At 31.4% G+C, this 17,679-nt stretch overlaps 1 protein-coding gene across 9 annotated transcripts in view; it reads right to left on the bottom strand.

Annotated features, from left to right (window-relative positions):
* The window catches only part of LOC126920755 (peripheral plasma membrane protein CASK), a 266,952-nt gene extending 249,729 nt beyond the window's left edge, over window positions 1-17,223 (bottom strand). For 5 of the 9 annotated variants that reach the window (XM_050731496.1, XM_050731494.1, XM_050731498.1 and 2 more), the window contains exon 1: window positions 16,393-17,223. In XM_050731496.1, coding sequence (XP_050587453.1) covers window positions 16,393-16,451 — 59 coding nt within the window. In that variant the 5' untranslated portion in view covers window positions 16,452-17,223. The remainder of the gene's footprint in view (window positions 1-16,392) is intronic. The other 4 variants (XM_050731500.1, XM_050731501.1, XM_050731499.1 and 1 more) reach the window with 2 other exon arrangements.
* Window positions 17,224-17,679: the final 456 nt, after the last annotated feature.

Genomic DNA, 17,679 nt, shown 5'->3' with positions numbered 1-17,679 from the left:
ATTACTAAGTTAACAAACTAAAAACACAGATGCTTTATTATCTTAAAAAATTTCGGCTAACCCTCTAATCAAAAATGAAGATTCATCCGATTTTTTAATTAGAAAATTATTCAAATTACGTCCTAAAGTAACATACTACGGAAAATAAGAAAATTTATACATTCTTCTATTTTTATATAATCTATCTCCGGACTTAATAAAATTTAATAAAACATTAAAATTGCACAAACAGTTTGATTGTATATCTTTTAATTTCATACATTTCAACGCATAATCAAATGTTTAGGAGCAATTTATCTAGAGAGAGACAGAATCACACAAAATGTATACCATACGTAGACGTATAAATACACGTCCAATTTCCTTGTGCAATTCAGAATCTAGATAGAAGCTCTCGCTGCTCCCTGTCATATGACAAATTAATACTGGGAGTTTATTTAGTAAATATCAAATAGACTGCTGTAATGATTGTGTAAGGGGAGTTTTAACATGAATATTCTGTACACTAGTCGTGTTTCTGCAAAGGATTCATTCAGAGGTTAAAGTACAACAGTTTGAAAATTAAAAGAAGATTTGTTTAGTTGCATCATTAGAGTACGGTCGACTTGATTTAATGCCAAAGATCATTCTACTTATATGTATAAAATAAAGTAGTAAAGCGTCACTAATTTGTGGGTATTTAGAGAAGTACACGTTGATGAGGTAAAGTAAGCAGATACATTAATTAAAGAGAGTTCTTGTTTTATACAAAATAACAGTCGTGATGTTTGAATAGCTAAAATTATTCATTTGTTACAACAGGGACAAGCCTCGTTAACGAAGTAATTACGAGATAGATACCGGGTGGAATTAGTTCTTTGAGTAATGTGCGTTGCGATGAACTTGTATCTCACAACCTGTCTTATTAATGTATATAGATAAATAAAGTGTCTAAATTTGAAGAGGATGTGAAACATTTAAAAAAATAATACTGTTCGTGAGAATTAAATGATGTATTAATTTGCACAGTACTGTGTGTTTTATTTATAAATCCATGATACTTGACACATTAAATATTTATATGACTCCCAAATATTCGTTAATAATAATTAGTGACAGACGTAAGGGATGCAGCAAATATGAGAAATTTGTTTAAATTCATAAATTAAAATTCAGATTTGCTGACAAAATGATACATTAATATATGGATTTCGTTCGACAATTAAATTATTCTAAACATAGCTAGTGTTCGACATAATGTATTGCGAAATATACCTATATAGTCATGAAAAAGAAAATAACCAAGAAAATGAGCTCAAGCTAAAGAGTACCAATATCTATGGAAATCTATGCGAAACAATGTAGTACTTATGATTTACAAATTCGTTGCACGCTTGAGAAAAAAAGTGAGAAAATAGAATGAGGACATGCACGAAGTAATTGTAGTCGTACGTTCGACAAAAGTGCATAATTTAAATTGTGTTACTGTGAGCGTAGAGTAGAAAACTTGAATCCATTTAAAAAGGAACAGAAGACTAGCAGAACTTCCTAGGCGGAAACGTCAATTAATCAAGACAGAATCGTCAATGAAACTCTTTTATATATTCTATAATGTATTATGTATAAAAGAGGGCATAATAAAATATTGATTGTACTCTACGTATCATCTAAATCGAAGAAATGATCTTTTAGTGATGATTTATTAACTTTTAATCAGCTTAATCCTGACATAATTTTTCTCGGTAAATTAAATGGAACTTTCTTTATATATAGAAATGTACTAATGTTTTTCTATTGAATCAACTTTATAACACGATAAAATTTATTCTATATATGCAAACTGAAAAATGTCGAACGAAGTAGAACACGAACACTAAATTCGATGTGGGATCACAAGGGGTAAATGTACGTATAAGCATAGTAAAAGCATACAATACCCCAGCCTGAAACAGCGGATGAATATGGCATCAGTCAGAGTTCGGTTTCACGAACAATGAAATCCCAAAAGCTCCATCCATATCATTACTTTATACAGTAAACTTTATACCTCGCCCATATCCCATTTATGGGAGATGCCTTATTAAGGCTGTGATTTTGTCGATCTTCGGTACGATGAGAAGAATGTCAACATATATTTTACTGGAATAGTTTTATGGAATATAATACATAATGTAATACATGTATACTGTATTAAGTACATTAACTTATAAATTGTTAAGGGTATTAACCTAATGAGGTGACTATTAAAATAACGATTCAATAATGAAGTTCAGAAATTAATGGAGCAGAAATAATGATCAATAATTTAACCATTATATAGTCTTTCAATAAAAATTATATTTTGATATAATTTAAACTGGACTCGTGAACATCATTTTACAATGTCATGTAACGTTTATTTAAAAAATAACGTTTCGTTGCCTCGTTAAACAAATTATATACTTTGTAAACAGATTGCAATTGAAGTATTCGTATCGACGGCAGAAATTATCATATTTAACCCTATCGTGGCTTGTAAATTGAAGCTCAGGCTATCGTAATTGAACTTCACACGTTTACTGCTACAAGTTACACGCTCATTCCGAGTAATTCAAGCATGACTGAAACACATCTTTGCTTTTAACGTGCCATTTCTATTTAGTGTTCCTTAAATACAATCTTTAAAATCTTTTGTAAAATCTTTAATCACACAAAGAATTATTTTAATAGGACATATAAAGGCTCTTAATTTGATCTTTTACAAAAAGAAAAAATTGCAGAATTTTATCGAACATTTTGTACAATATAATTATACAGATACTTAAGTAGATACTGTACAAATACTTACGTAAATATGTTATATCATCTAATTAACAAATTATAACGTTAATGATAACATATTATGTAAAGTAACTGTTTTCATTAAATAATCATTTTCATTTCGACTTCATTATTTCTATATCGCGTAACTCAGTATTCGTTATCTGAGAATCGTCTACATTTTTTGTTTGTACTTATTTTACTATAATATTTTAAATACCCATGCGAATTTAACCTTAACAACTAAAACAGCCATCTTGAAGCTCCTGGAATGCTTGTAAAGAATTTTAAAGTCTTTAAATTGCTTGCATCCCTTTTAACTTTACATACATTTTGCATATGTTCTGCATAAGCTCTGCCCATATAACACAGATGTTTGACATACATGACTTTGCATGTTTTTAATACTTTGTATGCGTAAACATCTGTTATCTACTTTCGATACTCTATTCTTGTTCAAACTACTTTATATGTTTGCTGTAACAATTACCCTTTTCTAAATTTGCTACCTTTTAACACCAAACTCAATTTAATCCCTCTTTTTTCAATTAATGGCGAAACTATGCCTGTCAGAAATATTTTTCACGCCGTATTTTAGCAGTTAAGTTATTTATTAAAAAAAAAAAAAAACTAGTCTAAGAATTTCATACCGGATACTGAAATTTAATATCGAATACCAATATGATAAACATGAGTAAAAAATCTGTTATTAAAAATAACCTAGTTACCTAATTAAAATTGTAATAGTAAGTCGCATGAAATATTCAGTTATTAAAATATTATATTTATTTAATAAAGATGGTAGAATATTTAAAACGTATAACGGGAGACATCAATGAGAAATATTATGAAAATGGAAAAAACTCAATGCTCAGAATAAACTAGTTTAAAATTCAACAGTAAATTCTTAGAAATATTCAGCTACTAACAATCTAATAAGAACGGTACAAACGTTTAAAACATGAGAAATATTAAATGAGAAATGTTATTAATATAGAAAATTTCACGTTAAAAATGACCCAGTACTACATTCAAATATAGAATCATTGGAAAAATTGCATCGTTAAAATGTTGTAATATTACTTTAGTAAAAACGCTACAAATATTTTAAAATATGAGAATAGGGCCAACAATCGATTACTGCTTCGCTAGTATTGCACAAGAATGACTGCAATTATTTACATCAAATTTCGATATCATTCCAATATTGAAAAACATCTTCCTCGTTTATTGTCAATTAAATGACAAAAAATGCTTTTGGAAAATAAATTGAAACATAAATTTAAAAAGTAAAATGTAGCCCCTCTCATCAAAAGCTTCAATTACAACAAATAGTAATATAAGAATTCGAAAAATAAACGTATATCTGGGCACATTCTTAATTCGAATCGTAACGCTCTAATATATATTATTCGGTATTATTATCTATATTTGCGTTCTGGAATACCTACGGCTTTAAATAATTTACAGTAATTCTAATGATAATATATGCACACGTTCAAGCTTTAATCGCTTCTTAAGCCTATTTTTTTTACTTCTATGATTTATGCCACAATATAATTTGTAGAGTAGAAGTATAGTTACCTCTCGAAAGGAGAGATAGAAATACGTAAAAAAGTAAATCCTTAAAAAGTAGCTTTCATTCAAAATTGCACTAATGTTGTATTTCTCGTGAGAAATGGAGAATAATTCTTTTAAAGCATTCTAACGCTAGTGACTTTTAGCTTTCATTAATGAACATTACTAAAAATTAAGTAATTATATTTCTTATTTTATCGCGATTAGGTATGAGTAGATTAAAACGAGAAAATCTTTCCGGATCTGTTAGTAATAAACGGAATATCTTCGACACCTAATTTAATTAATAAAAAATTCATAAAATGAAAGAAATCTATGGTTACGCTATAGAATCATATCCCGGGTATATTGCAATATCTAAATCATTTCAGAACTGTTATATACCATCCTTAACACGTGATAACAGCTTTCTTGGCAGAAATTGCCAATTAATTATACCTGAGTACTGAATTAATCTTCCATAACTGGATGGTTGTTAGCTCACAAGAAAAAATTGTAGTTAAGTACAATTTTTCATCTGAACGTATTGTACAAATTAGCTATAAAAGAAACGATAAATGTAAAAGAATATAATATTAAATTAATTTATTTTATATTATACGTATGTACGATATTATTGGTTTTGAATTTGTCAGGCCAATCACATCAAAGAAGAATTCACTTTCTATAAATTACGTAAATATACTAAGTGGTAAAAAGATTTATAATAAAAATATTATCAATTGTATCAAAAATAAATAGAATTTTCGTGTGATAGTAGAATAACGAAATTAGTTAATTATTGACAAAGTGCATTGGAATTATTTTAATTAAATGTGATCAACTATATTTAAAAAAGAATTTCATGTCCAGTAATCTAATAATAAAAATATAATAATACAGTGAAATATTTTATCTCCATCATTTGACTTCTTTATTTGCAGAATAATACCGTTTATATACCACATGTGTGTGTGTATAATGTATATATGTCGTTACGATTAAACCGCATGGATTATCTCTTTCTCAGTATTGTAAATCCCGAGACAACCTTTCTGGTACCAATTCTCTCACAAAGGTCGCTCGCTAAATTAATATTGGACAACTGGTTGGACATAAAGAGCAAGTGGATGACAATTCACTGTATGCTTCGTTCTGAACGATGGACTACTAGCGTTGTTATCCCATACACTGAACTATTTCGTATGACTGTTCTCGAAAGACTTACGTCCCGAATAGTGGATTATTATTGACAGCTTATTTTGAAATAACTATTTCCAATACCTTGATTAATTGATTCGATTCAATAGATTCTCTTGTACAATAATTTACTAACTCACAAACATCGTTAAATTGGCAAAATAAAAGTTATAGATTTGTAATTTTATGTTTTTACATTAAATTTGTTATAGTTATATAATAACTATAACAATGTAATACCACAATTTTATATTAAATAGAATAATTTGTATCTTAAAATATTTAGGAACGAGAAGATTATATTGAAAAGGTGACTGTTGAAATATTATGAATTTTGTTCAGTAACTGTAATCGTGCCTAATATAGATATAGTGAATGTTCAAAATGATTGTAATTATCTAACAAGTATAAGACAGATATATTCTATTTATAAAACAAATTCTATTAATAAAATAAACGAAAATATACTATGTTACTCGGTTAAAATAGCTCTCATATATAGTATATACGTATAGATATACACTACATATATATATCGTATTTTAAAATAAAACCAAAAGTTCGATATTACATATTCAGAGTTACCATATATATCTCACATTCTATATTGACAGATGCTCAATTTAAAGCATTTTTTTAACATTCATCACTAGTTGTCGGAACCATGCGTAGAACATCCAATGCATGATTGCCATGCAGGACTCCAAGCGTCCGATCGAAATTTTACAAACTACTGTCGGTATGTATGGATAGTTATACTATTCTACCTGGAAGCATCGCACAAATTTTTGACAACAGTTATCGCCTCGTTGCTGTCCATTTCATTTTCATACACATACACAATACATTCACACACAATACTATCTAACGCAGAATACCATATGCGCTTATTTTTATTTATAATTTAATTTTTATTTATACTTGCTTAATTTATACGGAAATCATTAAATCTTTTAGCAACTATAGCAATTTCTAATCTGTTTTATACTATTGCTTATAAATATTCGGATTATTCCGGATATTTCGTCAAATTTTTCGACATATTAAAATATACATATTAATGGAAAATTAATCCTAATCTGTTCCTTATATTAATTTATGTTTGAATTTACATACGAATCTTGATCCTTTGTTTTACATAAAATAATTTATTCTTTCATTATGTTAATTTTTTACCATTATGTCAATTGCACACTAAGAGACAAATTAAATTGGAAAAGTGAGGGATGGGTGAGACTCATCAATTAAAAGTAGTATCTCCAAGCTCCTTACAAAATCAGTAGACTATAAATTTAAATCACTTACTAAGATCTTACCAAGACTAACTTCTTTTTACAATGATTGAGTTATCGATATACCTAATATATAACATAAAATATACGTTATTGCCTATATAATACAGATTATTGCTTGAGATAAGTTTGATAGCCTTTCTATCAGTTGATCTCTTTATCCGAGCTATGTCTCAAAATTTGTATATTCTAAAAACAAAGAAATTTCCACACTATTAAACAAATAAAGAACCAATTATTTGCTACAGTAAGATTGATAAGACAAAACTGAATCATAATTCAGAGTTCCTGTTTATTGTAACAAAATTGATAACAGAATAGATATTAAATAACAATGGACACACAATTAAACAAGAAATTGTGCAAAACCACAGACTGAATTGCAACAGAATGAGGTGAGGCAAATTTGAGAAGACAGAAAGGATGCTCGATGAAGTACATCGTCGAAGCCACGCCGTATCGACAATGATTCTCACTTGTTTCCGCGTTATTGAATTCATACAAATTACGGGTTAGCTAGTCAGAATCGAGAAGTAGTAGAGATAATGAGTTGCAATTTACGAATATAATTATTAGTGAAACTTATCATGTATTATGAAATAGAGAAGCTATAAAGAAGCTTCGAGGATGTGAGCGTATCTAGTTTTGCATAAATGTTGGAGGTAGCTGAGAAACGCTTACCCGTAGGTAGGAAAGATATAGTGAAGTCATAAAGTCGGTCAGGCATTAAAGCTTACATGTTTTAAGAAGCGAAACGGCAATTTCAGATATATAGACATTACAAAGCTCGAGACCTTGTTGAAGAGTACATAACGTTAGCTAAGAAAAATATAATAAAAAATCTTTGTATGTTCATAACATTAAAACATTATATTAGAGTCACTAGCGTCATAGAAAAACATTTGCACAATTCTTCCTTCAAATAACTATAGATCCTAAGATCTTAGGCACACTTGTAAAAGAGTGATATAGAACTATAGAGGAAACTTTTCAGGAATATCGATTTGAAACAAAGAGCGATTAATAATACAATCATTTGTTAACCTTTAAGCTGTAAACGTTTTCTACGGTACCATCAAACTGTAAACGTGAGTCTTTCATGTTCAATGCATTTTTCAGTACGCAACATATGTTAAGACTATCCAAAAGATTCGTACAACATCTTCAAACATTCTAAATTAAAGTTATCGTAAAATTTTCGCCAAATAACACTTTTTAAGCGGGGAGAAAAAAGGGTTTTCTACCTATTCCCTTGTGAGAAACTTAATATCGAAATTAGTAATTAATGTCGAAATAGCCCGAAATAGCATGGAATATCCATTTTACAGTTTAAGGGTTAATAGAAAAATGCTCTTTTGCAATGTAAATAATAGTCTTAGATTCTCGGAGTATCTAACAAAATATTGTTCTATTAACAAGATGGTTGAAACAATTCTATAAATTGTGCCATTTCTTTCGTTAAATAGTGTAACTTTATTAGGTAAAATAATGATATTTCTGTTATCACTATCCACAAAGTAGTAAATTGTTGAAGTTAATTTTTACAGATATATTCAAATTTACGATTTTCTAATGATTCTTCTACTAAACCGGCGCTATAATATATTCTGCATCTAAATCAGTATTACATGCATATCGTAAAAATTAGCCAAGTTGGATCCAAGGCATATGCAAAACGCGATAAATAGTTTAGATGGTGTTCCCGTTCTTAATAAATCCTCTGCCAATTTGTTATATTACACGCCGAAAAGGAGAATTATATTATTCTCTCGAAATTAGAATGCCAATGGGAAATCTACGTTTGTATTACCATACGATTATGCGGAGGTCTTTTATCTTTAATACTGAAATATCAATTGCTCCTATCTGAACCGCAATTGCGTTCATATATCCAAATATATCATAGATATTCATAGTAAATACTGTCAACATGACTCTAAGAATATATTCTTTCATACATAAATTCATTATATTTATTTGCATAATTTTTTTCCAAGTGTGTTATAAACCAGCGTGACGATATTGAAAGTTTTGAAAGCAAAATGAATCCTTGAATTAATTCTTTGTACTAATTGTTGTTACTCATTAAAGGGAATGATTCACCGTATTATTCTATAAAAAAAAAAAAAAAAAAAAAAAAATGAAAATCACAATCTTTAATTCTCATAACTAACTAATATACATAGTTACTTTACTGGTTTAAAAATCTGGAAAATTTTGACACTTGACATAGAAAATGTAAAATTCAAAATTTATTTGGTACAATGGAATGTCAGGTTGCATCTATAGTGATCTTTCCCGTGATCTGCCAAGAAGATTTAAGCAATTCAATACCACTTCTGAACTGAAGAGGATCAAACTTTCTCACTTCAGTATCCTCGACTACACGCTCGCATCGACCTAGCTCTAAAGTCTGTCATCCTTCATGTACAGGACAAAAATACATTTTGCCCTTGATATACATTAAATAACTGACGTACATTAAATAAAGCATTGTACAGTAAGCTCCTATTGCTGTTAACACCTTGAAACCGTCAATATCTTTATCATTTCTAGTTACCATCGTATGTCTCGAACATTCTACGAAATAATTAGTGTAGGATTAATGTGTAGTTCTATTATGAGCACTCTGTAGCACTCAGTAGGAAATCATTACCATTAGATATTGGCGAAAATTGATTCAGGATAGGTACTATTGTAGAATTGAAATGTGTAGGTAATTCTATTAATAAAATCTACTAGAAATCCATGAATCTAAGTAATGATGGATAGTATTGATAAAATCGAAAGATTACGTGAATTGTAAATGGAACAATTATCAAACTATATCAAACTATATGTAGAATCTGAGTTTACAAAGTAGGTATTTTAGATGTTACGAACGACTAAGATAATTAACTTCTTTCTAATGCAAAACTAATTTTTATGAGAAATGCGTATGATTTATTAAAGTATGCAAATTATGAAAATTTGTGAATCTTTATATTTAACAAATAAATTAATCCTATATACAAAATACAAACTGTGTAAAACTATTATTTATCAACGATTTAAAACACGCACAAACGTATCTTTGTAATTACTGGATTTGAATTCTACTACGAATGAAAAATTAATTCGATCGTGAAGTGAACAGAACATCAATACATTACAAACAGGCGAACGAATTAAAAAAGCGATTCAAACAAAAAGGGAATAATATCGATGAATACAAAGATCAAATTATTTACAGGTTATTGAATCACCTAAAACACATTATTAGACATATTAATTGCCTAACAAAAGAATAATGTAATATTTATTTATATTTTTGGACATTCTTCACAGCAACCTATATTTCTTAATTTATACCCTATTTCAAAAATTATAAATCTGTTTTCATAAGAAAATATGACCTATCAATTTGGATAGAACGTATCGCAGAATTCATTTACATATATTAATAACAACAAACATTTGCTGAAATTATTTGTACTGAATTTATTTACATATTTGATACGTTCTGACAAATTTAATGATTCCAAGGATGGATAACAGTCATTTGCATTTCAATCTTGATCGTTAATAACATCCATCAAACATTTTTATCTCAGGCTTGTTTGGGAAAATAATAAATCAACAACTTTATATATTTTTTAAAAACGTATTCATCATGTAGCTCTAGTAAAGATAGTTATAAACACAGTATAGGTATAAGAATTACGATGATTTAAAACTGTTCACACCGACCAGTCATCCGAACCTATCAATATTTTAGAATAAAAATCCTCGGGGAATTGATACCGTGTATGAGATCCGCGATAAATACGATTGCTTTCCACAAATACCCGTTATATCCTCTATTTATAACGTACGAAAACAAAGAAAACCACTTTCAGCGTTTCACTCACGAACAGTTGCTCCGGATACACGAAATATTTGCAACTTTTCATTAATATAGGTATCCTCTCACAAAAAACTGGGTCAGATATAACTACAACCATCGCTGTGTCATTAAATCATACGTTTCGACTAAATAAAAAGAAAAGGAAAAAAGACAATGCAACACAATTTTGTCTAAACTAAGCTATGTAGCGATTCTAAACTTCAAGGAATTGCAACTATTACTGCAATTTTTTCAATTCTCAGATATCATAAGAAGTTATACTACTTTAGAACATAGTTTCTTTCTTTTTTGACCATGTCGATCAAACGTAGCTATGTAATGTCCAATATAACACTAGCTGCTCGTACTTAAATGCTGTTCCTCAATGGAATACCGTCAATGGAGGTAGATAGAGAGGTGAACATAGAAGTTTCGTTCTAAACTATTCTTAGGACATCGAAGTTTATACAGTCATTCATGGGCTAATGACCACAGCGGATAATGGTAAACCAGCATACAATCAATATTCTGTTCAAAGATGGTAATGGCAAAGGGCAAGTCGATTATTTATCCTTAAACTCTTTAGAAAATCTCTGTAGGATGTATAGTACTTGAGAAATTCATGAAATTCGACCACTATTTTGTACCGTCGATTATCTTAAACGACTATTTATTTTAAAACATGCATTCAAGAACCGATTGACAGCAATGATATTAATGCGACATCACTTGGGAAATCTCGTTCTGGTCTGTTATAATCTTCAAGCATCAATTCCCAGGCTATCGAAGTCGGATGTGGTCGATATTTTAATGGAACTATATTGGACTCCACGATATATCAACAGGAAGGGTATGAGTGCTTAAAAGGGAAATACTTGACCAATATCAAGTAAAAACTTCCTAGCAAGTTGATCTCAGATACATTTCTGACACTTTATTAGATATTAACACCAGAGTTTTAAAAGAATTTTGTGTTTTTCATATCTTGTTTATTAAACTATGGTTTTTACTCTACTTCTTTCTATAATCACATTGTATTTCAAAGAAGTAATAATAGCGTAATGTTAACAATATATATTTAATAACGTAATAAATAAAAAGGTATATATAAATTTTGTTACTTAAGATACATTTAGAAAATGTAAAGCGCAAAATATATTGCGACAAAAACATTTCGCAAACATTTAGCTAATGTCGACTTTGTATCGTTCCATTTTAGACACATCGTTCCATTTAGATTCATTAGGATCGATGACACTTCGTTTCTATTAAGCAGAATCCAACTTCACATCATCGGAAACAATTGGTAATATGCCAAAGAGCTACATACATGTAAGAAACGAATAGTGCATCTATTGCTATGGTACTAAATAAATTACTTGTATAATGTACATAAAAAGAATAAATAAGAAGGCCAGACAGATTTCTTGAAAAGTTACATTTAATAAATAATTTTTTGTAGACAAAAATTAATTACTTATATCTTATCTTAGATTTTCATAAAATAGCATCTAACACATTTTTGTAAATATGATGTGCTTTAAGCTGATACTAGCAAAAGATATTTCTAGAAATAGAGGTTAAAAATCGAAATGAATAATTTTTTCGAATTTTTTGGTATAACTTTAAAAGTCTCTTTTCAATAGAAAAATAAATAATTTGATATGTGATAACATAATGGAAAAAATTAATTATTTTGGATTGAAATTCTATAATCTTTGCTATTCTACTTTGCTTTTAGATATAATTATAGAACTTATGTAGAGTACCTATTCGGATAACCCAAATGATGAGAAACTTTGGCGAGAAATTTGCACTTTGGGGAGGAAACTGCTTGATACAAATAATCCTTTAGAAGGGAAAACCCATTAAAACGGCTTTGTATTTATAGAGCGCTCGAAGGTACGCTCTGTGATGAATGCACAATGCACAAACGTTAAGTACATATGTACTTGTAACGTAGAAAATATTTTAATACAACCTATCGTATCGCTATACAGAAAGATTTACGTAAGAGAAATATCTCTGTGCGAAGACATTGTAAAAAATAATTCTGCAAAATTATGTAACGTAATATCATATATAGGGTATCGTCTGATATCACAAGAAACTTATTAAATAAAACGGAGTGTAGCGGCACATGAGTCAGAGGACAATTCAAATCATGTTGTTGTTTTGCCTCGGAGTATCAAGACCGTTAGGTTACAAGTAATGTAAGAACAAATAGACTTCGGGCAAAACAATATCGCCGCTACAGGCAACCGTCGAATGAAGATGAATTTGAATTTTCCGACTCTTCCCCGACCAGTATAAATAAACGGTCGCGGTCGCGAGCGATAGAGTATCGAAGAGTATCGAACAGTATCGAATAGTATCTACAGAGTATCTCCAAGTATTTATCAAGTTACGCGACGAACATTAACGAGTATTTATTCCGCGATTTATACTTTGTACTAACGACTCACGTATACGGCTGTAAATTAATTTATTTATTTATTCATTCGAAATATATTTGACAGATTGCGACAGCAATACCTCGCTCTTGTTATTTCGTAATATCTATCCTCGACCAATCCTCCACAGGAGCATTCATGGAATTAATAATGATAAAATATGGTATTTAACAATCATATTCCATGTATTCCACGTATAACTTCACTATATTTCATGATTTTGACAAAGAAAATTAAACTTCCAGTATGTTAAAATATTAGAAAATATTGCAAATACCAAATAATATTTTCGACGATATACAATTTGGTGCTGTTTTTAAAAATCGCATGAAACTGAAAAAATAACGCTACAACATCGCGCAGTCTGTCTCTCCATTATACTACAAATATAGAAACTTTCGAATTATAAATATAATGTTGCCAAGAGTGCGTGTTCTCTCATATACAATTCCTATCGCGTACCGACCACTTCGACCTCGATCTTTTCCTTGTCCAGTATCTCATTACATTGAACTTGATCGTTTGAGCTTGATATTTGCTCAACCAACAAATCCATTGAAGAAAAAGTATACGTGCCATATCAAACGCATCAAGAGAAACGTATGATAACGATTGCTTCCGCTACTTCCTAAGTCCAACATGCTGGACAACCGGCTGCAATTAAGTTCAAGGGCAAATTCCATCATCAAGAATTTACTCTAACTTCTCAGAAAACATGTAGACAGAGCCGTTGTATGCACGACCCTCGACGACTGAGTTACGAGGGGGATGAAAAGTAGGGCGAGCATCGTAAAAGAAGTGTTGGCCAAGTTGCATTTTACCTGGTATGTGCCAGCGTTAAGGCTTGCTACTGCAATTTCGTGTATTTATTGGAACTCTTCTCTTCCGGGGTCGCTCGATCGAGCCCAGGGAAACGTATGTGCTGCAACATTTCCACGCTTTTTTCCCCTCCCCCTGCCTCACAGATACACATTTCCAATTTCTTCTCGTCAATGCATTCACTCAAATAAATTGGACTTTTAATCAACATTAAAATTCATATACAGTCAAAAGAAATGAGAAATGAAATTATAATAAGCGATAGATGGAAGTTCACTCAAATTTATAATAGTTAGCGTTAGAAGACTAGTGGTCGTGCAACAAGAACTTCAAAATAACGCGTTCATCACGGAATTTTACGCCAGTCGAAGCTCTTGAAATTCCAATTTTTTTTCGTCAAAGTGTTCACTCGGATAAATCGAATTTTTAATCAACATTAAAATTCATGTGCCACGGAAAAGAAAAAGAAAGCAAAGGGAATTAATGGAAGGTAATATGAATTTACTTGTTAGAGGATTTATGGTCATGTAACGAGGATTTCGAAATAGCATGTTCGTCACAGGATTTTACACGATCTGAAGCTCTTGAAATGTTCCATCGAACGAGAGTGAAGTTGAAACTAACGTGTTATCTATAAACATGTGACAGTATTGCACGTAGCCTATATATAATTCGGTATATCACATTTGAAAAATAATATAAAGTTTCAGGACAATGTGCAGTTCTATGTAGGTACGTATTTTATTACTGAGCTTGTTTTATGCCCTTTTTCTTTTGTTACATTTCATTGAAACAAAACTGCGTAATTTCAAGCATTGAAATAAAAAAATGTGAATGATATTGTGTAATACAAAGCGTCGATTACAAAATGAAAATTTTATTAACGCAGGGACAGATGCTATGTACGTGAATTATAAATTGTTATGTACGGACAGATGAATATGAATTGCAAATATTGGAATTACATTTGTTTCTATTTCTTTCCTCCGACATAACTTAATATTTTTCATTGTTTCATTATATAAACAATTCACATCTTTTTTTCTTAAGACTTTATTCTTAACATAAATGTTTTAATAAAGGTTTAATATACTAAAAGCTTACTTTGTTTTTTAGCATAAAAAATATAGAAAATATATCAAAATCACTTTTCCACACTTAACGATACTGAATCTCTGTTTACATACAAACAAATAACTATCTATAATATTTTGTTTTTTACTTTTCCATCTTTAAAAAGTTAATTTACAATATATCGTAAATTATAAAAAAACAAAATGTACAAAGTCAGACTTAATCTATAAATTTGTTACTTTCACTTTGCAACGAATACTATAAACTCTGTAATATAAAATAAAAAGTTTATATAAAAGTTATATACAAAGATAAGCAAATATCGCAAAAGTTATTCTTTTGAAGATTTTGTTTTATATAAATCTCGGCATTTTATGTTTTTAGAAAGTTGTAAAATTTAAAGAAATGAGAACTAACTGCTAAATTTTTTATCCTATATTTATCACTCTTAGAAAAATATTATATCAGTTATAAAATGGAGGCTTTTAAGTTTTTTCACTAGAAAAAACATATATAAATATTAATGTATGATATTTATGTATTAGTCGTATCGTTACAGTGGTATTTTTATCAGTAGCATTTCAGAGTGCGTACTTATACAACTGATACGATGATAAGATGCTATTACGTTACTTTCCATTCATAGAACGGAACTTTTAAAAGTACGCAGTATAAAATACTTGTTTTCTACCATTAAATGTAGTTTAAAATTCGCTTTTCTTCGTAAATGCTAAATACTACCCACCTATAAACAGAACATTGGGCGTATCATGTAAGCGCGTTGTTGAAATATTTATATGAACGATTAACTGCTAGTGAGAACATCAATAAAATATAAGGACAGCATTTTATTTCTTGCGTACACGATATTCAAGTTTAAAGGTAAAAGTATGGTTCATGGGTTTTCATCAAAAGGGTGGGTCACGTTGCTAGAGACAACCTGTGAAGACTTGAAATAAAACTTGCATGAATAGGTACGTAGACCAGACTTCTTGTTCAACACGCACCTTTTCCTTGCATTTGCATTGTTACTTACCCATTCGCCCCTTTTGAGTCAACAAATATACGTCATCGTTTCTACACGCGGTACATGCTTACGCGCGCGCAACTGTCCCCAGATTCAATACGAACACGCATAACCTATGCAATACACACGGTACGCATATCAAAGAATTAACGTGTAACACAGGCATTCACGTATCGTTCGCCTGTCAAAGTACAGTATCTTATACCTCTTTACCCTTTCCTTTGAATTGTTTCGCATTTTGACACTTGCTCCCTCTCCCTAGTCATGACTCATACTACATAGTACTAGCGCAGCTGTCTCATTCTTTCTCACGAAATCGTTACTCACTTGCCGATAATCTCGCAGAGCTCGTAAACTTCGTCGAAGAGAACTTCGTCGTCCGCCATAGTAGCAACGGGGAGGTCGAAGAAGTCGACCGAATGAGGAGGCTATACGCGCCAAAAGGCGCGTCAATGTTATACGAATTCGTAATAATTCGTTCGGTATTCAGATGCGCTTCGTCTCTCTCCTCAGTAGGCCTGGGCCGACGGTGTGCTGTTGTTTCGTGTCGTGCCGTGTGAAATACGCGGCGGCGTGAACGTAGCCGCGTATAGTGGATTCACGGCCGCCTTCGTTCTCCCACCCTCTTCTCGCGTTCTATCCCTTTCTTTCCACCGACAGCGGCCAATTCGTTTTCCTCTACGCGCACGTTACGCACATACACACATATAATATATGTACACAGCCGTGAATAATACACCCGTGTAGCACGCCCGATTGTCGTCGCACTGGCACTCCGATCGGTACACGCGAGTCCGCAACCCGTATACCTCTCAGCTATATTAGTAGACGGTAGGTGAAATTTCGCACGATGGCCAAGGGTGCCAAATACACAACCGACACCGCCTTTAAACCTTGCCTTGCTGTTGCCGGCAAAGACAGTATACACAACTGACGAAAATATACGTAATACGGACGTTTACACGATCGTGTCCTGACTCAACTACGAAGAAAACCGGATCTAGCCGAATCGGTTGTCTCGACAGAACAGTCGGTCGTGCAATTAACAAGAGCGATCAGCGAGAAGCGACCAGACAGACACCGATGTCACTACACACACTTTCCTCGTCTGTCAAAGGCTGGAGTAGACTCACTCGCTCCGAAGCAAGACTGGTTGCATAAAACGCGGCGAGCGACTGCGCCAACCAACTGCCTCCCCTCTGACCCCTCTGAATAAAAGTCCCATATGGTGGGGCGGGCGTGGCGCCGCTTCGCGTGCAACCTTTGGCGCTTTAACAGTTCTGTTTTTTGTTTCTTCCCCCTCGACTGCAATATTCGCCAATCGTATGCAACGCTACGATCGAGCATACCTGCAATATTCGTTGATGTTCAACCAGGCGCATGAAATACCGACATCCAAAATTACTCCGATGATAAATCCTGCAATCCATCGAAGGAACTCAATTTTGAAAATATAGGATTATCATCTAAATACACATCTGTGCTGATATTATATGAACATTGGTTAAAGTTCAACTATACGTCTATAATATAACTCAATTGTACAAAGCGATAAAGATGCACTTTGCGTCATATCTACGGTACATACGTCTCATCTGTGACAATGCCACACAT

Source organism: Bombus affinis, chromosome 9 (assembly GCF_024516045.1).
Source record: "Bombus affinis isolate iyBomAffi1 chromosome 9, iyBomAffi1.2, whole genome shotgun sequence".
NCBI lineage: Eukaryota > Metazoa > Arthropoda > Insecta > Hymenoptera > Apidae > Bombus > Bombus affinis.
Note: the sequence above shows the minus strand (reverse complement) of the source record. Positions and strands in the feature narration are given on the sequence as shown.